The 19,144-nt window shown below is 36.9% G+C and overlaps 1 protein-coding gene across 2 annotated transcripts in view; it reads right to left on the bottom strand.

Annotated features, from left to right (window-relative positions):
- Window positions 1-19,144, bottom strand: part of LOC127873666 (succinyl-CoA:3-ketoacid coenzyme A transferase 1, mitochondrial-like) — a 29,184-nt gene continuing 10,040 nt past the window's right edge. The window contains exons 5-15 of one of the 2 annotated variants that reach the window (XM_052417579.1): window positions 18,414-18,563; window positions 16,758-16,864; window positions 12,867-13,035; window positions 12,104-12,212; window positions 11,489-11,583; window positions 10,290-10,411; window positions 9,364-9,439; window positions 8,760-8,927; window positions 7,953-8,054; window positions 5,561-5,610; window positions 1-2,602 (exon numbers count right to left, since the gene is read on the bottom strand). In XM_052417579.1, the coding sequence (XP_052273539.1) occupies window positions 5,578-5,610; window positions 7,953-8,054; window positions 8,760-8,927; window positions 9,364-9,439; window positions 10,290-10,411; window positions 11,489-11,583; window positions 12,104-12,212; window positions 12,867-13,035; window positions 16,758-16,864; window positions 18,414-18,563 (1,131 nt within the window). In that variant the 3' untranslated portion in view covers window positions 1-2,602; window positions 5,561-5,577. The remainder of the gene's footprint in view (window positions 2,603-5,560; window positions 5,611-7,952; window positions 8,055-8,759; window positions 8,928-9,363; window positions 9,440-10,289; window positions 10,412-11,488; window positions 11,584-12,103; window positions 12,213-12,866; window positions 13,036-16,757; window positions 16,865-18,413; window positions 18,564-19,144) is intronic. The other variant, XM_052417578.1, reaches the window with a different exon arrangement.

The following is a 19,144-nucleotide window of genomic DNA, read 5'->3' on the forward strand; positions in this document are numbered from 1 at the left end:
TAGTTTTTAAATGTGTGCTTTAATATAAATGTTTATGTACATCTTTTTATTATACGGTTGTATGTACATAAGTTAATACTAAATAAACAAAAGCTGTGTTTGTGAAATATAATGCCCCCTACTGCGCTTTGAAGCCGCGCAGCAACTTTTTTAGAAACAAGGTTATATTTTGAATGTAACGGTCACAGTTGCCTTGACCTTTGACCTAGTGACCTCAAACCATGTTTGATTGTAGATCTCAATGAGAGGCATGCACATGTGAAGTTTAAAGAACATTATATAAGGCCCAAGAGTTTTGATTTTATGAGCAAGGTTAAAGTTTTGGGACAGACACACACACATACAATGACAGACAGACAGGCCAAAAACAATATACTCCCTGATCATTCGGTCTGGGTGCATAAAAAATGATATTTAGCTTGGCAAAAATTGTTACTTTCATATACAATGTATGCCATAAGTTTATTGTAAAAGTTTCAACTCGATATGATATAGCAATGGGCATCCACATTCCATATCAAAGCATACTATTAAAATAGATACGGTGTAATAATGAAACTCGTGTTTTAACGAAACCTCATTCTGCAATTAGCCATGAAATCAAAAATCTGGGACTAATCATGAAACAAACCAATATTGTATCTGATTGATACATATACATTTCAGGCAGATACGTTACTTAGCAAATTCAAATATCAATGACACGGATACATTATGTAATAAAAATACAATCATAACAAACATAACATATAACAGTTCAAAGTGAGATTTCATATTGCTCTCTAAATTTTAATTTTATCATTTCCCCACTATACACCTAAAAAATAAATAATTTAGTAGTTATGCTTATAAGAACATAGCGCTTGTTTGAGGTAAAATAGAGCACTGTTTTTATGAAATGACATCACATTGTTTTGTGCAAGTGCATTTTTTCTCATTATGGACTTTTGGCACACTCCTTATTTGTGCAATAATTGGCAACATCATAACGCCTGCCTTTCATTGTATTAATGTTACTATCAATAGAACATATGTAATAAACATGAACTTTTTGTCCTATTGAGCATGTAGACCACTAGTTCTTCATAGATGTGATATTGATTCAAATTTTTTTATTGTTGTGCATTTATAAATGCCAGAGACTACATACAAAAGGGGTCCTATTGACATACATAGAATATGCAACATCAATGGTATGATTTACAACTGCCAATACAAAAAATAGTACTCAAAAGGGACATACACACATTTCTAGAAGAGTAACAAATTCCATTTTAATGTCCAGCACTATGTAAAATGGTCAATATGTATTAAATATAAATGCTTTACTATTATGTCTTTCATATCTTAGCATTTCAAATAGATGTAACAACAATTATTGGAAAGGACCAGAATCAAATATAAAAGTCTGTTCCAATTCTAACAAGAGCACCGCATAACGGATGCCAAGCTCGGCTACAGGTGCAGTTTTGAATAAATGAAAGCTTGTCAGAATTTATTTTTTTTTAGAGGTCACAGTGACCTTGACCTTTTACCTAGTGACCCAAAAATGTGTGTGGCATGTAGAACTCATCAAGGTGCATCTACATATGAAGTTTCAAAGTTGTATGTGGAAGCACTTTGATTTTAGAGCCAATGTAAAGGTTTTAGAACGAAGCCTATGGCCGACGTCAGACGGCGTACGAGGAGCTGGCTATGACAATGCCTCGGGTTTTCTCTGAAAACGCCGAGCTCAAAATTTTAAGATGTTGTGTTCGATAACTGCTGATGCACCTGGTAAAAGCCTATTCGGTATTGATTCATTGGCCTATTTGAATGTCTTAACCCTTACAATGCGGGAACCGAATTTTGAAGGCCTTTGCAAACAGTTTGGATCCAGATGAGATGCCACAGAACGTGGCGTCTCATCTGGATCCAAACTGTTTGCTATTCTGATAGTAATTTTTGAAAAAATTTCGAAGAAATGCTAATTGTAGAAATTCAGCAGACGACATTTAAGCAGACGATAAATTTCCCAGCATGCAAAGGGTTAATTAGTCCAAAAATAGATAAATGTCAAGGTCAAAATGAGGTAAGGTGATGTGAGTGCGCCGAGTGTTGAATGGAAGTACCAAAGCTTTTTAGTAAGAACTTCTCAATTAGTTCAAAAGTCTTTTAATATCAAGATCAAAAGGTGATGTAGGTGTCTTGTTGGAGTGTTGAAAGTGTGCAAAGACAACATTTAAAACAATATCAAAGATTTGAAGAAAGCGTATTGATGTTATACAAAAGATGTCAATTTGAGTTATTTGCCTATGGACGGACAAACAAAAGAATCAAGCCAATATCTTTATGCTTTCCACAGTAGTAGATGATGCGGGCATGAAAACATGTTTACTACAAGTATTCAGCTGCATTTCACACATACATTGATAAAATCCTTGGATATATGTTGATTAGAAAATCTCAATTTTTAGTAGCAGCCTGTGTCATTTTTGGATGGAAATCTTTCACGCAGACATAATTACACATGATCAGTTATCATAAAACTTTACAGAGATTATGTTGATTATTTGTTTCAGCTGTCTGCAATCTGTCCCATGGGCTTGATGGTTTCAGCTGCCTGTAATAAAAGAAGATATGCACTTCTTTAAGTAGCATATCAAAGTTAAAACAACAGAAAAACTGACATCAAGCATAACAACTAAATAAGGTCAATACTGTAAAATATTATACTTTGAATATAAATGACAGAGGAGTAAATAAAAAAGATTTTAACAATGTATATTTGATGACTTTTTGATAACAGACTAGTTTTTTGCTGTACATAAGAAAACACCGATACGTGGTTAAAAATCAACTCCCCCACAGTTGTTTTATGGTTACACAACACTATTGACAAGGCAGTTCCCATGAAAGCTTTATCACACACCCAGATTCCTTTGACCTTGAAGTGGTACATACACTCACATACTATTGTTTGATTTACTCATGACTATTGAACATCTCCTGAATGACATTAACGTGTTATAAAAATCCTTCAGCGAGTAAAGGAGATAGGAAAACTATTCACCATCAATGACCTTGACCTTGAGCCGGCATGACAGACTTATGTGTTCCAGACATTGTGCCAATTACCTTAAGATTGTTGCAAAGTTTCAGAACAACCCATTGAAGGCTTTAGATATATGAAGCAGACATGAGCTAAAATGGTTATCTTTCAAAATATTGTCGCCACGTTCTATGAAAATCGTACATTTGGTAAAGGAATTATGGACACTTAAATAAAGGCTCAACATTTTGACCTTTAAGAATGCCCTTGACATTAAGTCGGCGTGACTGACTCATGCTTTCTGCACATTCTTTAAATGACAAAAACTTGTGAAGCAAGTTCTATGAAAATCCTTGAAAGGGAACATGTGATGTAGGGCGGGCATGAAAGTGTTACGGACTGACTGGTGAACGGACTGATGGATGGGAAGACCAAGGGCACTCTATTATTCACACTTTGCAATGGTGGATACATAAATAATGCATAATGTTGACCTTGCTTTTGTTGGTATATTTAATACTTCAGTGTTACATGAACTTAAAATATGCCATTTTTTATGTTTCAACACCTTTAACACAATGATATTTGTCAATTCTAGATGGACAAGCAAATTTGTAGAATTGATATCCCCCGCCAATTTCAGAATTATGTGACAGATGGACGGAATGATGGACTTTAGGACAGACGGACGGATGGTCAGACAGTCTGACAGACAACGCCACTTCTATATCCCCCCGCCTTTGCCAGGGATAAAATAATCACTACCATTCTTGTTTATAAAATTACATTTTTTTCTTTGTAAAATGGCTCGAACTCCTATAATGAACTTGAATCCTGAATATCTAAATGGTTGCAATTTTTTGATACACTCAAGATAAACAAAACATATGTTTGGACACAGAAGAATCTACTATACATTCAACAGAGGACACAAATACAAAGCACTGATTGCAATTAAAGATTCCTTCCATAACAATCATCTACACATTCAGCTGTGATAGTTTAACCCTCAACCACTTAGATACGTATTTTTACACATTTTTAGTCCCTTAGGAGGTAAAATTTAATTGAAGAAGTTTCTAACTAGATTCAGGTTTTAAAGGCTTCATTTCCAACCCTTAGTTACGCTCGATTGGTCATTGTCGGCTCGGGTACTGTAAATATACTTAAACGTACCCGGTCGATATTATACTGTACCCGAGTTGTATTCCCGCCCAAAATCCGATGTCGTTAACGCCCTACCGATTACCGTTAAACACTATTGTTTATCTTTAACAAACTTCTCTTTAAAAAAACAGCATCAAAATGCTTTTTGAGTGTGAATTGCATTAATAATAGAGGCCATTAAACAGAAAGTTGACATAAATGCGAACATAATTAGGTTAAAAAAATAGCCGACAACGACCGATTTAGAATTAAAATTCCCGGGTACGTTTTAGTAAATTTACCGTACCCGGGGTACATGTAAGTATACTTAAGAGTACCCAGGGTACATGTCAGTAGTACCCGAGCCGACAATGACCAATCGAGCCTTAGTTACTGATGAGCAGCAAACAGCATAAAACCTGAACAGACGGCAAGTTTTTCACTTTGCTTCTGAGTGGGAAAGGGTTAAGCAAACTTCACAATGCAGTTAGAGGAGGTTACACACACACGTTTGGAACTATGTAGGCTATTATGGAAAAACAGACAAAGTGCCATAATTCTGCCATATTTCCTTTCTTGATGATCATCTTCAAATTAAGGTATTTTTAAAGTTATAATTAAGCTCACATGAATCAGTTTTAAACTCAGCCAAGATTCTATTGGGACAAATGTTCTGACCAAGTCTGATGAAGATTGGCAAAAAAATGAGGCTTATATAGTGTCAACAAATATTCCCTATGGCTATAAGGAAAACTGCCCCTCCTCCCGGCAGCCAGGGTTTCAACAAAACAGAAGAATTGTTCAACTCCACAGAGAGTCATTAGAATAAGTGTTCCGACTAAGTTTCATTCAGATTGCACTAAAAATGTGACTTCTAGAGTGTCAACAAGGTTAAAGTATAGCCATACATGTATAAGGAAATATGCCCCTTTTTTTTTGACAAATCATAACCATTTTTGAACTCGGCCGAGTTATCACTTCAAAATCAGCCCGAATATCATTAGAATAAAATTGTAAAAAAGATATCAAACTTCAGTGTGAGGAAAAGGTTGGATTCAGACTTAAAACTGGCATGCTTAGAAAATATTATTAACACGTCCTTTTGATTTGATATATATTTTGTATTATCCATTTTAAACAAAAAATGCTCATTTGACAAGAAATTGAAAATGTCCAATTTATTTGAATACATACATGTTATTTTGAAATAAAATTGGAAAACCACACTATTTTGTTATCTGGCAAACTCAATAAGAACTTTGCATAAAAACATCTTCCATTGCAGACAAGCATTTTAAGCAATTCTAAGCAAGCCAAGCAAGCACCACTGCACTCTGGGTAATGTACGGTATTTATCAAAAAGGTAATGAAGTAACAGCATACATTTACAGTTACATGCCTCACTGCCCCATGGGCTTCACCGTGCTGGCAGTCTGCAGGCAAGAAAACAGGTAATGAGTCTCACTGGGGAAAACTAAATGCATGTGCATAAAAAGTCGTCCCAGATGAGCCTGTGTAAAATGCACAGGCTAATTAGGAACAACGATTTCCAACTATACTGGATTTAACAAAGAAGACACTAATGTCATCTTCTGAATGAAGAAAACAAAGTGGAAAACGTCGTCTTTAATTAGACTGTGTGGACTGCGCAGGCTAATCTGGGATAACACTTAATGCACATGCATAAAACCTAGTTTACCCAGAGTGCCACTCAAATATAAGCCCCAAAACATGCGTGAGGTCTGAATTAAAAGACTTTCGGAATGAAATAAAATTTAAACTGTAAAAAGTTAATCAAAGTGACAGGCATGCTATGATTGTAAATGCAGAATGTCCCAAAGTAAAGTTTTGAAAAGTGTGATCTTCACCCTCATATAATCCGAGTCACAGTCACACTAAATTTATATATTTAAAATTAACAAAGAACAATTTCCCTGTATCAAAGAAAAAGTTATGATTATTGTATTCTGTAATGTCTCCCTGTCTTTCTAATCATTATATGAACTTTTGTTCTATTCTATTTAATGTTTTTACTGTAATCACTTCTTTGAGTAAGGTAGAGTAATGCTACAAAAAAAAGATTTTTTTTTTACATTGTCAAAACTATTAATGATTGCTCCATGCATAAAAAATAAACAAAGGGCACCAACTCTGTAGATACTGAAGAGATGATTGTGCTTGTACTTGGCATTTCTCTCAAATCCAATCATTCAATGATTATTGATTCGAATACCCTGTAGATTTATGTTCAAGTTCAACACAATAAACAATCTATACATAAAAAATAAGCAAATGGCAATAACTCCAACACTACTCAAAAGAGTTGTGGTTCTTGTATGTTGCACTTACAGTCAATTTCATCAAAGTTTTATATAAATTCCTTCATTATTAAGAAAGTAATGCTCTGGACAAGAACATTTACTAAAGGGCAATAACTCTGTAAATCCTGAAGAGGGAGTTACTGTCCTTGTTCTTTACCCTTTCCATTTAAGTCCTCTATTATTATATGATGTTTCATTTGAATGCCTTCAATACTTCTTCAGTTATGCTACGAACAAGAAGAAAACATAAGTTGTGGTTCCTGTTTTCTGCATTTCCTCTAAATATGATGCCCAAGTCAAACATTGTTAAACACATGCTGTTTATCACTCCATATTTGGATCAAACAATGGACTATCACATTTGAACTGTCAAATGCCCCTGTATTGGTTACCTTGTAATGGATTTAAAAAGGACAATAATTCAGTTGGGGCGAGTTCATGAGCACCACTATATTTTATATTTCAAGAAATCATTTGAGACAGAAATGGTAGGTTGGAGAAAAACATGAGATGACATGACCAATGAGATTCTGTTCTGCATCATGCGGCGTCTCATCTGGGTCTACGCTGTTTGCCAAGGCCTTTTTTCTAGACGCTAGGCATAAATGGGTTAAGTATAAATTTACAGAATTATTTTAATACCATCAATACTAACAGAGTTATGCGCTGCACAAGAAAAGTGCAATAACTCTGTAAACCCTAAAGTGAGAGTTATGGTCCATGTACTCTGCACTTCCCTAAAAGCCAATAATCATTTCATGAAGTTTTGTTTGAATACTTTTACTACTTCCAGAGATATAAAAGACAAAACAAGAGCTGTGTTTGTCAGACACACAATGCCCCCTATTGCGCTGCTTTGAAGCCATATATTTGACCTTTGACCTTGAAGGATGACCTTGACCTTTCACCATTCAAAATGTGCAGCTCCATGAGATACACATGCATGCCAAATATCAAGTTGCTTTCTTCAATATTGCAAAAGTTATGAGCAAGGTTAAAGTTTTGGGACACACACATACAATGAATGAATGAATGAATAACTGACAGACAGACAGGCCAAAACAATATACCCCCGATCTTTCGATCCGGGAACATAAAAATGGAGGGATGGACAGAAGCTGCAAGTACTATATGCCTATCTTTGGAGGCAAACAAATCAGAGAAAAAGTGTGAAACTGCTGTATCTAATAGAGAAATGCTAATAAGCTACAACATTTTCATGCTCAACACTCCACAAAATACACAAGAAACTGAACTAGTAATTCAGGTTAGCATAACTTGTATACAATGCAGAACTTTTTGAAGACGCATCCAAAAGGAGAGTAAGTTAAAAAAAGCCTAATGTGAAAATGGAATGTGAAGAGATACAAGTCATATTTGTTAAAAACTGTTTGAGACTTCATATTGTCTACAGTATTGTGTAAAACTGAGTAATATGGACATGGCATATTTACCTCAAACTCACTGCCAGTCGACTCTATGATATCCTGTACGGACACACCGTCTGCAATCTCAGTCAGGATCAAACCTCGCTCTGGGTCTACCTCAAACACACACTAGAACCAAATGAAATAACGGTTAAACACACACTAGAACCAAATGAAATAACAGTTATACACACACTAAAACCAAATGAAATAACGGTTATACACACACTAGAACCAAATGAAATAACGGTTATACACACACTAGAACCAAATGAAATAACGGTTATACACACACTAGAACAAAATGAAATAACGGTTATACACACACTAGAACCAAATGAAATAACCGTTATAGTCTACTCTTACATAGCATTTGCTGAACAAAATTATTGTTCATAAAATGATATGAAGCCAAAATGCAACAAATCAGGAATCCAGCATAGTGTACATATGTTCTCAACTTGTTGAAAAAATATTTTTAAGATCATCAAATAATCACAATAATTTATTTTCTTGTTTAATTAATTTTAAAGAAATAAGACATCTTGTCATTCTGATATGTGAAGAATATTGAAAAGCATCCTTTCTCCACCTTTGTTAATGTATTATATCACATCAAAACTATTTTCTCTAGGTCAATAAACAAAATTGTCATCCATCATTTTATGCAGACATTTAATTCATTATTTTACTTAGACATGAATGACCATAGCAAACAGTAAGCATGTTTGCGTTTATCAGTGTTTTTAAGAAAGAGATTAATTCTACCCCAAGGTGGGCTTAAACAACACTGATTTCATCTTTTTCATTGTACAAACAAAGAGTGTAACACACCTTCTCTGTGATGATCATGTTCACACATTTCTGTCCAGTCAAAGGGAGGTCACACTTATCCAGGATTTTTGGTTTACCTCCCTTGGCAGTGTGCTCCATAGTCACGATGACCTTGTTGCCACTAGATACCAGGTCCATAGCTCCACCCATTCCTTTAACCATTTTACCCTGATAAAAAAATGATTTTTTGTTTTTGTTTAGAATAGTGTAAGGAAAGTAACTTTTTTTTCTACAGAAAACGCAGGAAAATAAATAAATTAAATATAAACATAATTATTTGTGTTGTTTTAGCATGATGCTTCAAAAATTAAGGAATCTGCATGGTTTATGGTCTATTAACCACAAACAGCACCATTTTATGATAAGGTATGGTGGCATGAAGTTACTGAAAAGACATTGATAAAGATAAACTAAGTTACTCACAAGAATTTGATACACAAGTAAAGGGAACTCAAAATAATTTGAAATACAAACTATGTCGAGAAATATTTCTCTTTCCAATCAGGCTGAATCCATGGTTAATTCACCAAACAGCAGCTGTTAATATTTTCATAATATTGGATGACAAGCGTGTTATAATCTGCAAATATTCTATCTAGCTTACAGGGATCATGTAGTTGGCAAGGTCACCGTATCGAGACACCTGCATAGCACCGAGAATGGTGATATCCACATGGCCACTGCAACAGACATAATAGATCATTGCATAAATTGAAATACCACTATATGAAATTCTGTCAAAATTTAAACAAATCAGTATCGAACAAGAGATGTGTTTATCAGAAACACAATGCCCCCTACTGCGCTGCTTTGAAGCCATATATTTGACCTTTGACCTTGAAGGATGACCTTGACCTTTCACCACTCAAAATGTGCAGCTCCATGAGATACACATGCATGCCAAATATCAAGTTGCTATGTGAAGGGACATAGAATTTATGAACATTTTTCAAAACCTAAACGCGAAACCTAAACACAAAGTGTGACGGAAAGACGGACGGACGGTCCGATCACTATATGCCCTCCTTCGGGGGCATACAAAGTGCTATGACATTTCAAGCTATGATTGTGAGGAATGTCATATACATAAATGAAACAACACTGAAACACTTCGGATAGGATAACTTGGTATGAAATAACAACAAGAATTCTGACTTTTAAAATCACATGGTAAATGAGGAAACATTCTAGCAATAACAAAAATGCAAATATAAATCATTAAAAAAATGTACAGAATGGCGTTCATATCATGTTTGATGTCAGTAAATTTGCAAATCAAAAAAGTAAATTTGATTGGTCAGTAAATAAATAAGTATCCAATGAAAAGGCCCTAAATTTTCTATAAAAACAAGAGGGTCATGACAGCCCTGAAGTGCTCACCCTAGTTCTGTGAAAACTGGGCTTAATGCATGTGCATAAAGTGTTGTCCCTGATATACTTGTGTGGACTGCCCAGGCTAATCAGGGGTGACAATTTATGCACATGCATTATGCCCTGTTTTCCCAAAAGCTGGCTGAATTATGTACAAACCCCCGAATCATGGCAAATGAGTCGTCACTGGAGAAGAAGCTGCTTCCGGGCAGGTTTGTGACAGTCTCCTTGCCCGCATTGATCAGATCCGGGTCCACCTGGTCCTGAGTCGGGAAGGGGCCCTGGAAGAGAGCAGCAGGACAATTTGATTGAAAGGGGTCCTGCAAGGGGGCAAACAGGAAAATTGGATTGATATGAGCTACATGGTCTGGAAAGGGCACTGCAATAGGGCATGGGGACCATTGGATTGAAATCTGGTCCTGGGTTGGGTAGGGGCATTGCAAGGGGCAACAGAACCATAAAATTGAAATCAAATCCTTAAATACTCTTCACGTTAAAAACTGAGGAGGAGAACAATTGAGTCAATCTGCCAATCAGATCCTTGCTTTCATTTGTTTCAAAACGAAAATGAGAAAAGCTGGGATAAAAAAAAATGAAGTTATTAAACATGTAAACTTTGTTTCATGTAAACAAAATTTCAAGTCAATGAAAAGGATCTACACTGAAAAGCAAGAGTATGAGTCTGACATCACTATTTTATGCGCCATTTCTGTGGCATACACAGACAATTATAGGCCAAGTGTTAAAAACACCATCAACAATCATTATGATTCTCAAAAGGTGCATTTTGTTCAATCTCTCCATAAAAAAAAACTTTTTTTAAACATCCATATTTTGGAGATAGACTGTCATCGAATCTATCTTCAAGTTGGAACATATGGCACTTTTTTCAGATCGAGTATCTACAGAGTCCTGTTCTGGTAAACTTATCCCTTTAAGCGCTGGAACCGAATTTTAAAGGCCTTTGCAAACAGTTTGAATCCAGATGAGACGCCACAGAACTTGGCATCTTATCAGGCTCCAAACTGTTTGCTATTCTGATAGTATTCTTTGAAAAAAAAAATAAGAAAATGCTAATTTTAGAAATTCAGCAGACGACATGTTAGCAGACGACATATTTCCCAGCATGCAAAGGGTTAAGCTTAATGCATGTGCGTAACATGTCAAACATGCTCATCAGGGGCATCACTTTCAGCTTTAATGGAATTATGTTTAAAGGATGTCTCCTCTAAATTAAACTCCAGTGTAAGCCAAAAGTGTCATCCCTGATTGGTAGCCAGTGCAGAATCTGGAACATCACTTTAAGCACAAGCATCAAGCCCAATTTTCCTAAGGACCCCGCTCTACCGGTGGCTTACCAATCCCAGAATGCCATTCTCACTCTGCAGGTGCACCGTCATTCCCGGTGGAATGTAGTTACTGGCCAGCATCGGCATGCCTATACCCAGGTTGGCTGACATTACGTTAAGAAAATCAAACATGGCATATCTGAAGATAATAGGAAATTATCATACTTTCTGAATATGATTCCAATGTAAAAATTGGCCTGGTTAACCTTATTCAAGACGTTTCAACTTGCAAATTGTTGTTTTTCTGCATTCGTAATGTTAATTTAATTTAAATTCAAGGGCATTGATTTGTTTTTGGTTTTTTTTCTAAAAAAACAACATCTTCATACACTAAGTGATGTTTTGACAATTCAAATAAGACAAGTGTTTTCCACAAATACAATAATTTTTCACAATTCAAACTATTGTTATAAAATTTAGCCTAGATTTGGCAGTATCAATACAAATTTTATTATTTATATTTATTAGTTTGTGCTTGTCTTTTTCCAAATCATAAAGCATCCAGTTAAAACAATGTTAACCTATAATAAATATAACATGTGGATATGAGCCTTACTGCATGTGCGTAAAGTGTCGTCCCTGATTAGCCTGTGCGGACTCTAATTTTACTTTAACAAAGGATACCATACATCCCGTCGTGGAACTCCAGCGCCGCTCGTTTGATGATCCGTGTCCTCATGGCCTCTCCTGCAGACATCTCCCCCGCCACCTCCTTCTTGAAGAGCTTTAAGCGCTGAACATGTGACCAAATATATGTGAGTCACGTTCTGAGAAAACTGGGCATAATCCATGTGCGTAAAGTGTTGTCCCAGATTAGCCTGTGCAGTCCGCACAGGCTAATCAGGGACGACACTTTCTGCTTTTATGACATTTTTCGTTTCAAGAATGTCTCTTCTTAGCAAAAATCATGTTGATGCAGAAAGTGACGTCCCTGATTAGCCTGTGCGGACTGCACAGGCTAATCTGGGACGACACTTTACGCTCATGCATTAAAGTTATGAGGTGTCATCGGTATATGAGCCTGCCTGTTTAAAAACTGGCCTTAATGCATGTGAGTTAACCCTAACCCTAACCCCTGAGTTAAGTGTCATCTCAGATAAACCTATGCAATTTTGCACAGGCTAATCAGGGATGACACTATTACACTTGTATGGAATTTTTCATTTATTGTTAGTATTTTCTTAACAAAATTGTGTTAAGCTGGACAGCCTGATGTTCATGAATCGCATTAAAAATATGGCTTTCACCAATAATGATTTAGACCTTTACAAATGTCAGTTCAATCCAAATGAACAGTCAACCAAATACAATTAAACCAATTCACACAAAAAATCTGAATTGTCTGAAAAGGGAGATAATACTCAGCAAAAGGGAGCAAAATCTTCACCTCAATCCTCTTCTCATACTTCGGTCCCTTGATGACGCGGTGCACATAGACGTGGGGTATGTGCACATCGTTAGGGTCGATCTGTCCATCCTCGACTATCTCCTCCACCTCAGCAATGGTCACCTTGGCAGCCTTGCACATCGGCGAATTGAAGTTGCGCGCTGTCTTCCTATGTTTGAATGTACTAAGTATTGAATCATATTTACAATAATGAAGTCATTTTATACACATCATTTATAAAAAAGCATTTTCATCCTTTTTACTACAATGAAGTCTGTTAAAACGGAGAGGTCCTGATAAGCCTGGTTCAGTACCTACAATCATATTCCCTGATAAGCCTGGTTCAGTACCTACAATCAGATTCCCTGCTAAGCCTGGTTCAGTACCTACAATCAGATTCCCTGATAAGTCTGGTTCAGTACCTACAATCAGATTCCCTGATAAGCCTGGTTCAGTACCTACAATCAAATTCCCTGATAAGTCTGGTTCAGTACCTACAATCAGATTCCCTGATAAGCCTGGTTCAGTACCTACAATCAGATTCCCTGATAAGTCTGGTTCAGTACCTACAATCAGATTCCCTGCTAAGCCTGGTTCAGTACCTACAATCAGATTCCCTGATAAGCCTGGTTCAGTACCTACAATCAGATTCCCTGATAAGCCTGGTTCAGTACCTACATTCAGATTCCCTGATAAGCCTGGTTCAGTACCTACAATCAGATTCCCTGCTAAGCCTGGTTCAGTACCTACAATCAGATTCCCTGATAAGCCTGGTTCAGTACCTACAATCAGATTCCCTGATAAGCCTGGTTCAGTACCTACAATCAGATTCCCTGATAAGCCTGGTTCAGTACCTACAATCAGATTCCCTGATAAGTCTGGTTCAGTACCTACAATCAAATTCCCTGATAAGCCTGGTTCAGTACCTACAATCAAATTCCCTGATAAGCCTGGTTCAGTACCTACAATCAGATTCCCTGATAAGCCTGGTTCAGTACCTACAATCAGATTCCCTGATAAGCCTGGTTCAGTACCTACAATCAGATTCCCTGATAAGCCTGGTTCAGTACCTACAATCAGATTCCCTGATAAGCCTGGTTCAGTACCTACAATCAGATTCCCTGATAAGCCTGATTCAGTACCTACAATCAGATTTCCTGATAAGCCTGGTTCAGTACCTACAATCAGATTCCCTGCTAAGCCTGGTTCAGTACCTACAATCAGATTCCCTGACAAGCCTGGTTCAGTACCTACAATCAGATTCCCTGATAAGTCTGGTTCATTACCTACAATCAGATTCCCTGATAAGCCTGGTTCAGTACCTACAATCAGATTCCCTTATAAGTCTGGTTCATTACCTACAATCAGATTCCCTGATAAGCCTGGTTCAGTACCTACAATCAGATTCACTGATAAGCCTGGTTAGTACCTACAATCAGATTCCCTGATAAGCCTGGTTCAGTACCTACAATCAGATTCCCTGATAAGCCTGGTTCATACCTACAATCAGATTCCCTGATAAGCCTGGTTCAGTACCTACAATCAGATTCCCTGATAAGTCTGGTTCAGTACCTACAATCAGATTCCCTGATAAGCCTGGTTAGTACCTACAATCAGATTCCCTGATAAGTCTGGTTCAGTACCTACAATCAGATTCCCTGATAAGCCTGGTTAGTACCTACAATCAGATTCCCTGATAAGTCTGGTTCAGTACCTACAATCAGATTCCCTGATAAGCCTGGTTCAGTACCTACAATCAGATTCCCTGATAAGTCTGGTTCATTACCTACAATCAGATTCCCTGATAAGCCTGGTTCAGTACCTACAATCAGATTCCCTGATAAGTCTGGTGCATTACCTACAATCAGATTCCCTGATAAGCCTGGTTCAGTACCTACAATCAGATTCCCTTATAAGTCTGGCTCATTACCTAAAATCAGATTCCCTGATAAGCCTGGTTCAGTACCTACACTCAGATTCACTGATAAGCCTGGTTAGTACCTACGATCAGATTCCCTGATAAGCCTGGTTCAGTACCTACAATCAGATTCCCTGATAAGCCTGGTTCAGTACCTACAATCAGATTTCCTGATAAGCCTGGTTCAGTACCTACAATCAGATTTCCTCATAAGCCTGGTTCAGTACCTACAATCAAATTCCCTGATAAGCCTGGTTCAGTACCTACAATCAGATTCCCTGATTAGCCTGGTTCAGTACCTACAATCAGATTCCCTGATAAGCCTGGTTCAGTACCTACAATCAGATTCCCTGATAAGTCTGGTTCATTACCTACAATCAGATTCCCTGATAAGTCGGGTTCATTACCTACAATCAGATTCCCTGATAAGCCTGGTTCAGTACCAACAATCAGATTCCCTGATAAGCCTGGTTCAGTACCTACAATCAGATTCCCTGATAAGCCTGGTTTAGTACCTACAATCAGATTCCCTGATAAGTCTGCTTACCCACCTCAACATCAGTCACTGCTAAACCTATTTACCAACATCAACATAATAATCAAGAATAATAATTATCGTCGCCCTGGCGTTGTGGACATGGTGCCCACCTAGCAACAGGAGATCATGGGTTCGATCCCCACTGAGGGAGCATTCTTAAGATCTCCACCATAGACACTGAGTTCTGGTTCAAGTCCCAGGAAATGGTCTCCAGAACTGGTTCAAGTCCCAGGAAAGGGTCTCCAGAACTGGTTCAAGTCCCAGGAAATGGTCTCCAGAGCATTTCAATTTAACCTTAGGCTTTTATGTAATCAAGCTAAAATAATTAGGTTTGAACTAACATAATAATCACTGATAAGCATGGTTACTTGCATAAACACAGGATTCCCTACAAAGCCTGCTTACATTACCTAGTTAACTGTAAACCTTTTTTTAAAGCCTGCTTACACTACCTAGTTAACTCTAAACCTGTTTATTAAAGCCTGCTTACATTACCTAGTTAACTGTAAACCTATTTATTAAAGCCTGCTTACATTACCTAGTTAATTGTAAACCTATTTATTAAAGCCTTCTTACATTACCTAGTTAACTGTAAACCTATTTATTAAAGCCTGCTTACATTACCTAGTTTACTGTAAACCTATTTATTAAAGCCTGCTTACATTACCTAGTTAACTGTAAACCTATTTATTAAAGCCTGCTTACATTACCTAGTTAACTGTAAACCTATTTATTAAAGCCTGCTTACATTACCTAGTTAACTGTAAGTTTATTTATTAAAGCCTGCTTACAGTACCTAGTTAACTGTAAACCTATTTATTAAAGCCTGCTTACATTACCTAGTTAACTGTAAACCTATTTATTAAAGCCTGCTTACATTACCTAGTTAACTGTAAACCTATTTATTAAAGCCTGCTTACATTACCTAGTTAACTGTAAACCTATTTATTAAAGCCTGCTTACATTACCTAGTTAACTGTAAACCTATTTATTAAAGTCTGCTTACATTACCTAGTTAACTATAAACCTATTTATTAAAGCACAATTTCATTGAAGGCCTTAGGCTTATTGAGAAACTCTTAAATCCAGTTCCTGGGTAGAACCAGTACTTGGTGTTCTTTGGGGAGATCTGAAGTACGCTCCCTCAGTGGGGATCAAACCCAAGGCCTCCCAGTCGCTAGGTGGACACCATATCCATTAACTCTTTCAGTGCTGAAACTGAATTTTGAAGGCCTTTGCAAACAGTTTGGATCCAGATGAGACGCAACAGAATGTGGCGTCTCATCAGGATCCAAACTGTTTGCTATTCTGATAGTATTCTTTGGAAAAAAAATCAAAGAAAATGCTAATTTTAGAAATTCAGCAGACGACATTTTAGCAAACAACAAATTTCCCAGCATGCAAAGGGTTAAGCCACAGCAACCTCTATACCTACCTAAACACTAGATTGCCAGACCTGTCTGCCTTCCAGGCCTTCACGAGAGCAAAGTCACCTGTGATGGCTTCTTCCATGATGTAGTTACGTCCATTAAATTCCCGAGACTGGAAACACGAGAATAGTTAAACATTAGTGACTGGAGATCTAAAAATGGTAAAATATCAAAGACTGCAAAAAAGAATTGTAAACCAGCTGAACTTTGGCTAATGGGGTCATTTAAATACGGATTATATGTGTTTTTAGTTTCAATAAAATCAGTCAAGATATTCCAGTAAAACTTTCTTTATGAAAAACTTGAACCTGTTCATATATGTATATCTCTAAGTGCAACATGAACCTTGATTTTTTTTACATTTCTATCAAGACTAACCAAACCTGACCTATGGGACAATAAATGAAGTACATGTTTAGAGATTGAGTGAAATTCCTTAAGCCATTCTTGAGAAACTAGCTTACCATAACAAGAGCTGTCAGAGGACAGCGCGCTCGACTATTCGAGTGCTTGACATTATAACGTAAGCCATCATGGGGAAAGTGCTCATATTCAATCATTTATTAGACCATCTTTAAAAAATAAAAAAAGGAAAAACAAAAAAATATTTTTTGGGATGGGGGGGGGGGGGGTGAGTTGAGAGGGGGTATAATGTGGAGTGTGGTCATTTATTAGACGATATTTCAAAAATAAAAACAGGAAAAAAAATTGGGGGGGGGGGGGGGTAGGGAGGATGAGAGGGGGGTATAATGTGGGGTGTGGTAATTTATTAGATGATGTTTAGAAGAAAAAAAAATTGGGGGGTAGGGGGGGGGTGGGGGGGGGGGGTAAGAGGGGGGTATAATGTGGGGTGGGGTAATTTATAAGATGATGTTTAAAAAAAAATATTTGGTGGGGGGGGTGGGGGGGGTTGGGGGGGGGAGAAATGTCAAAATGCTTGATACAGTGGTCTGCTCTTGTTTATAGGTTGGGGTCATGTTGGTTAACAAGTATGCAAAATATAAAAGCAATATGTCAAAAGATATAGGAAATATTTGGGGTAGTACACAAACTTTAACGTAGATTTATCAATAATATGCAAATTCTAAGTATTAAAATGGGCAATAATTATGACAAAATGCTTGATAGAGTTGTCTGCTCTTGTTTATAGGTTGGGGTGATGTTGGTTAACAAGTAAGCAAAATATGAAAGCAAAATGTGAAGGGACAATGAAAATAAATGGGGTAGTACGAAAACTTTAACATTTGCTGCAAATTCTAAGTGGAAAAGGGGCCATAATTATGACAAAATGTTAGATAGAGTTGTCAGCTCTTGTTCATAAGTTGGGGTCATGTTGGTAAACAAGTATGCAAAATATGAAAGCAATATGTCAAGGGACAAAGAAAATATTTGGGGTAGTATGAAAACTTTAACATTTGCACGCTAACGCAGACGCAGGGGTGAGTAGGATAGCTCCACTATATATATTTCCATATATAATAGTCGAGCTAAAAACCTTACCATTTCTTCGTTCTGATGAGGGTACAAGTAAAATTGCTTCCCTTTAAAAAAAAGATGCTCTTTTAAATTCAGTTAAATTCAGTTAATACACAACACCTTAACACATTGGGTCCTGCCTAAACTTATCTTTCATTGTTGAACAGTCTCCAGTAATACAATACCTCTCTCATTTCACTGGCAATTGCTATTCCCCCATCTGGACTGTACTTTATTGGAGCACCACCCTCGTGAATTAGTGTGCCGTAACCTGTAGGAGTGAAGAAGGCTGGGATACCTGCCCCACCCGCTCGTATACGCTCTGCAAGTGTTCCCTACAGAAGAAATAAGGGCTCATTAACCCTTTACCTCTCAGATACCCACCCTGACACATTTGTACATGTAGTTCTTAAGTAAATAAATTAAATTTAAGACCTTTCTTACTTGATTTACTTGATTCAAGTGTTAAAGGCTTTTATGTTCTTTATGTTTCGGTTTTATGCTTGTTACAAATAATATGACTCAATTTGCTTATGGGAAAAAAAGGGTTAAAATATAAGTAAATTTGCTACAAAACAGTGCATGAAATTATTTGCAATTTAAGAATCCCCAACTTCATGATAAGTCTACATGTTAGCTAGAGAAGGGAAGTGTTGCAAACAAATGTTTTCTTGAAATTTCTAATAATAAAAGAGGGCATAATTCTGCTTAACTGCTGGTCAAAGTTATAGGCCCTTTGTCTGTGACCTCGCATGGTTATCTCTAAAACATGTTGGCAGTTTCGATTGATTATCAGTGGTATTTACAGAAATATTTACAAACAAGAGATGTGTTTGTCAGAAACACAATGACCCCTTTTGCTCCGCTTTGAAATTAAATTTCAATATATAATTTGGCAGGTTTAAAAATTATCTCT

Source organism: Dreissena polymorpha, chromosome 3 (genome assembly GCF_020536995.1).
Source record: "Dreissena polymorpha isolate Duluth1 chromosome 3, UMN_Dpol_1.0, whole genome shotgun sequence".
NCBI lineage: Eukaryota > Metazoa > Mollusca > Bivalvia > Myida > Dreissenidae > Dreissena > Dreissena polymorpha.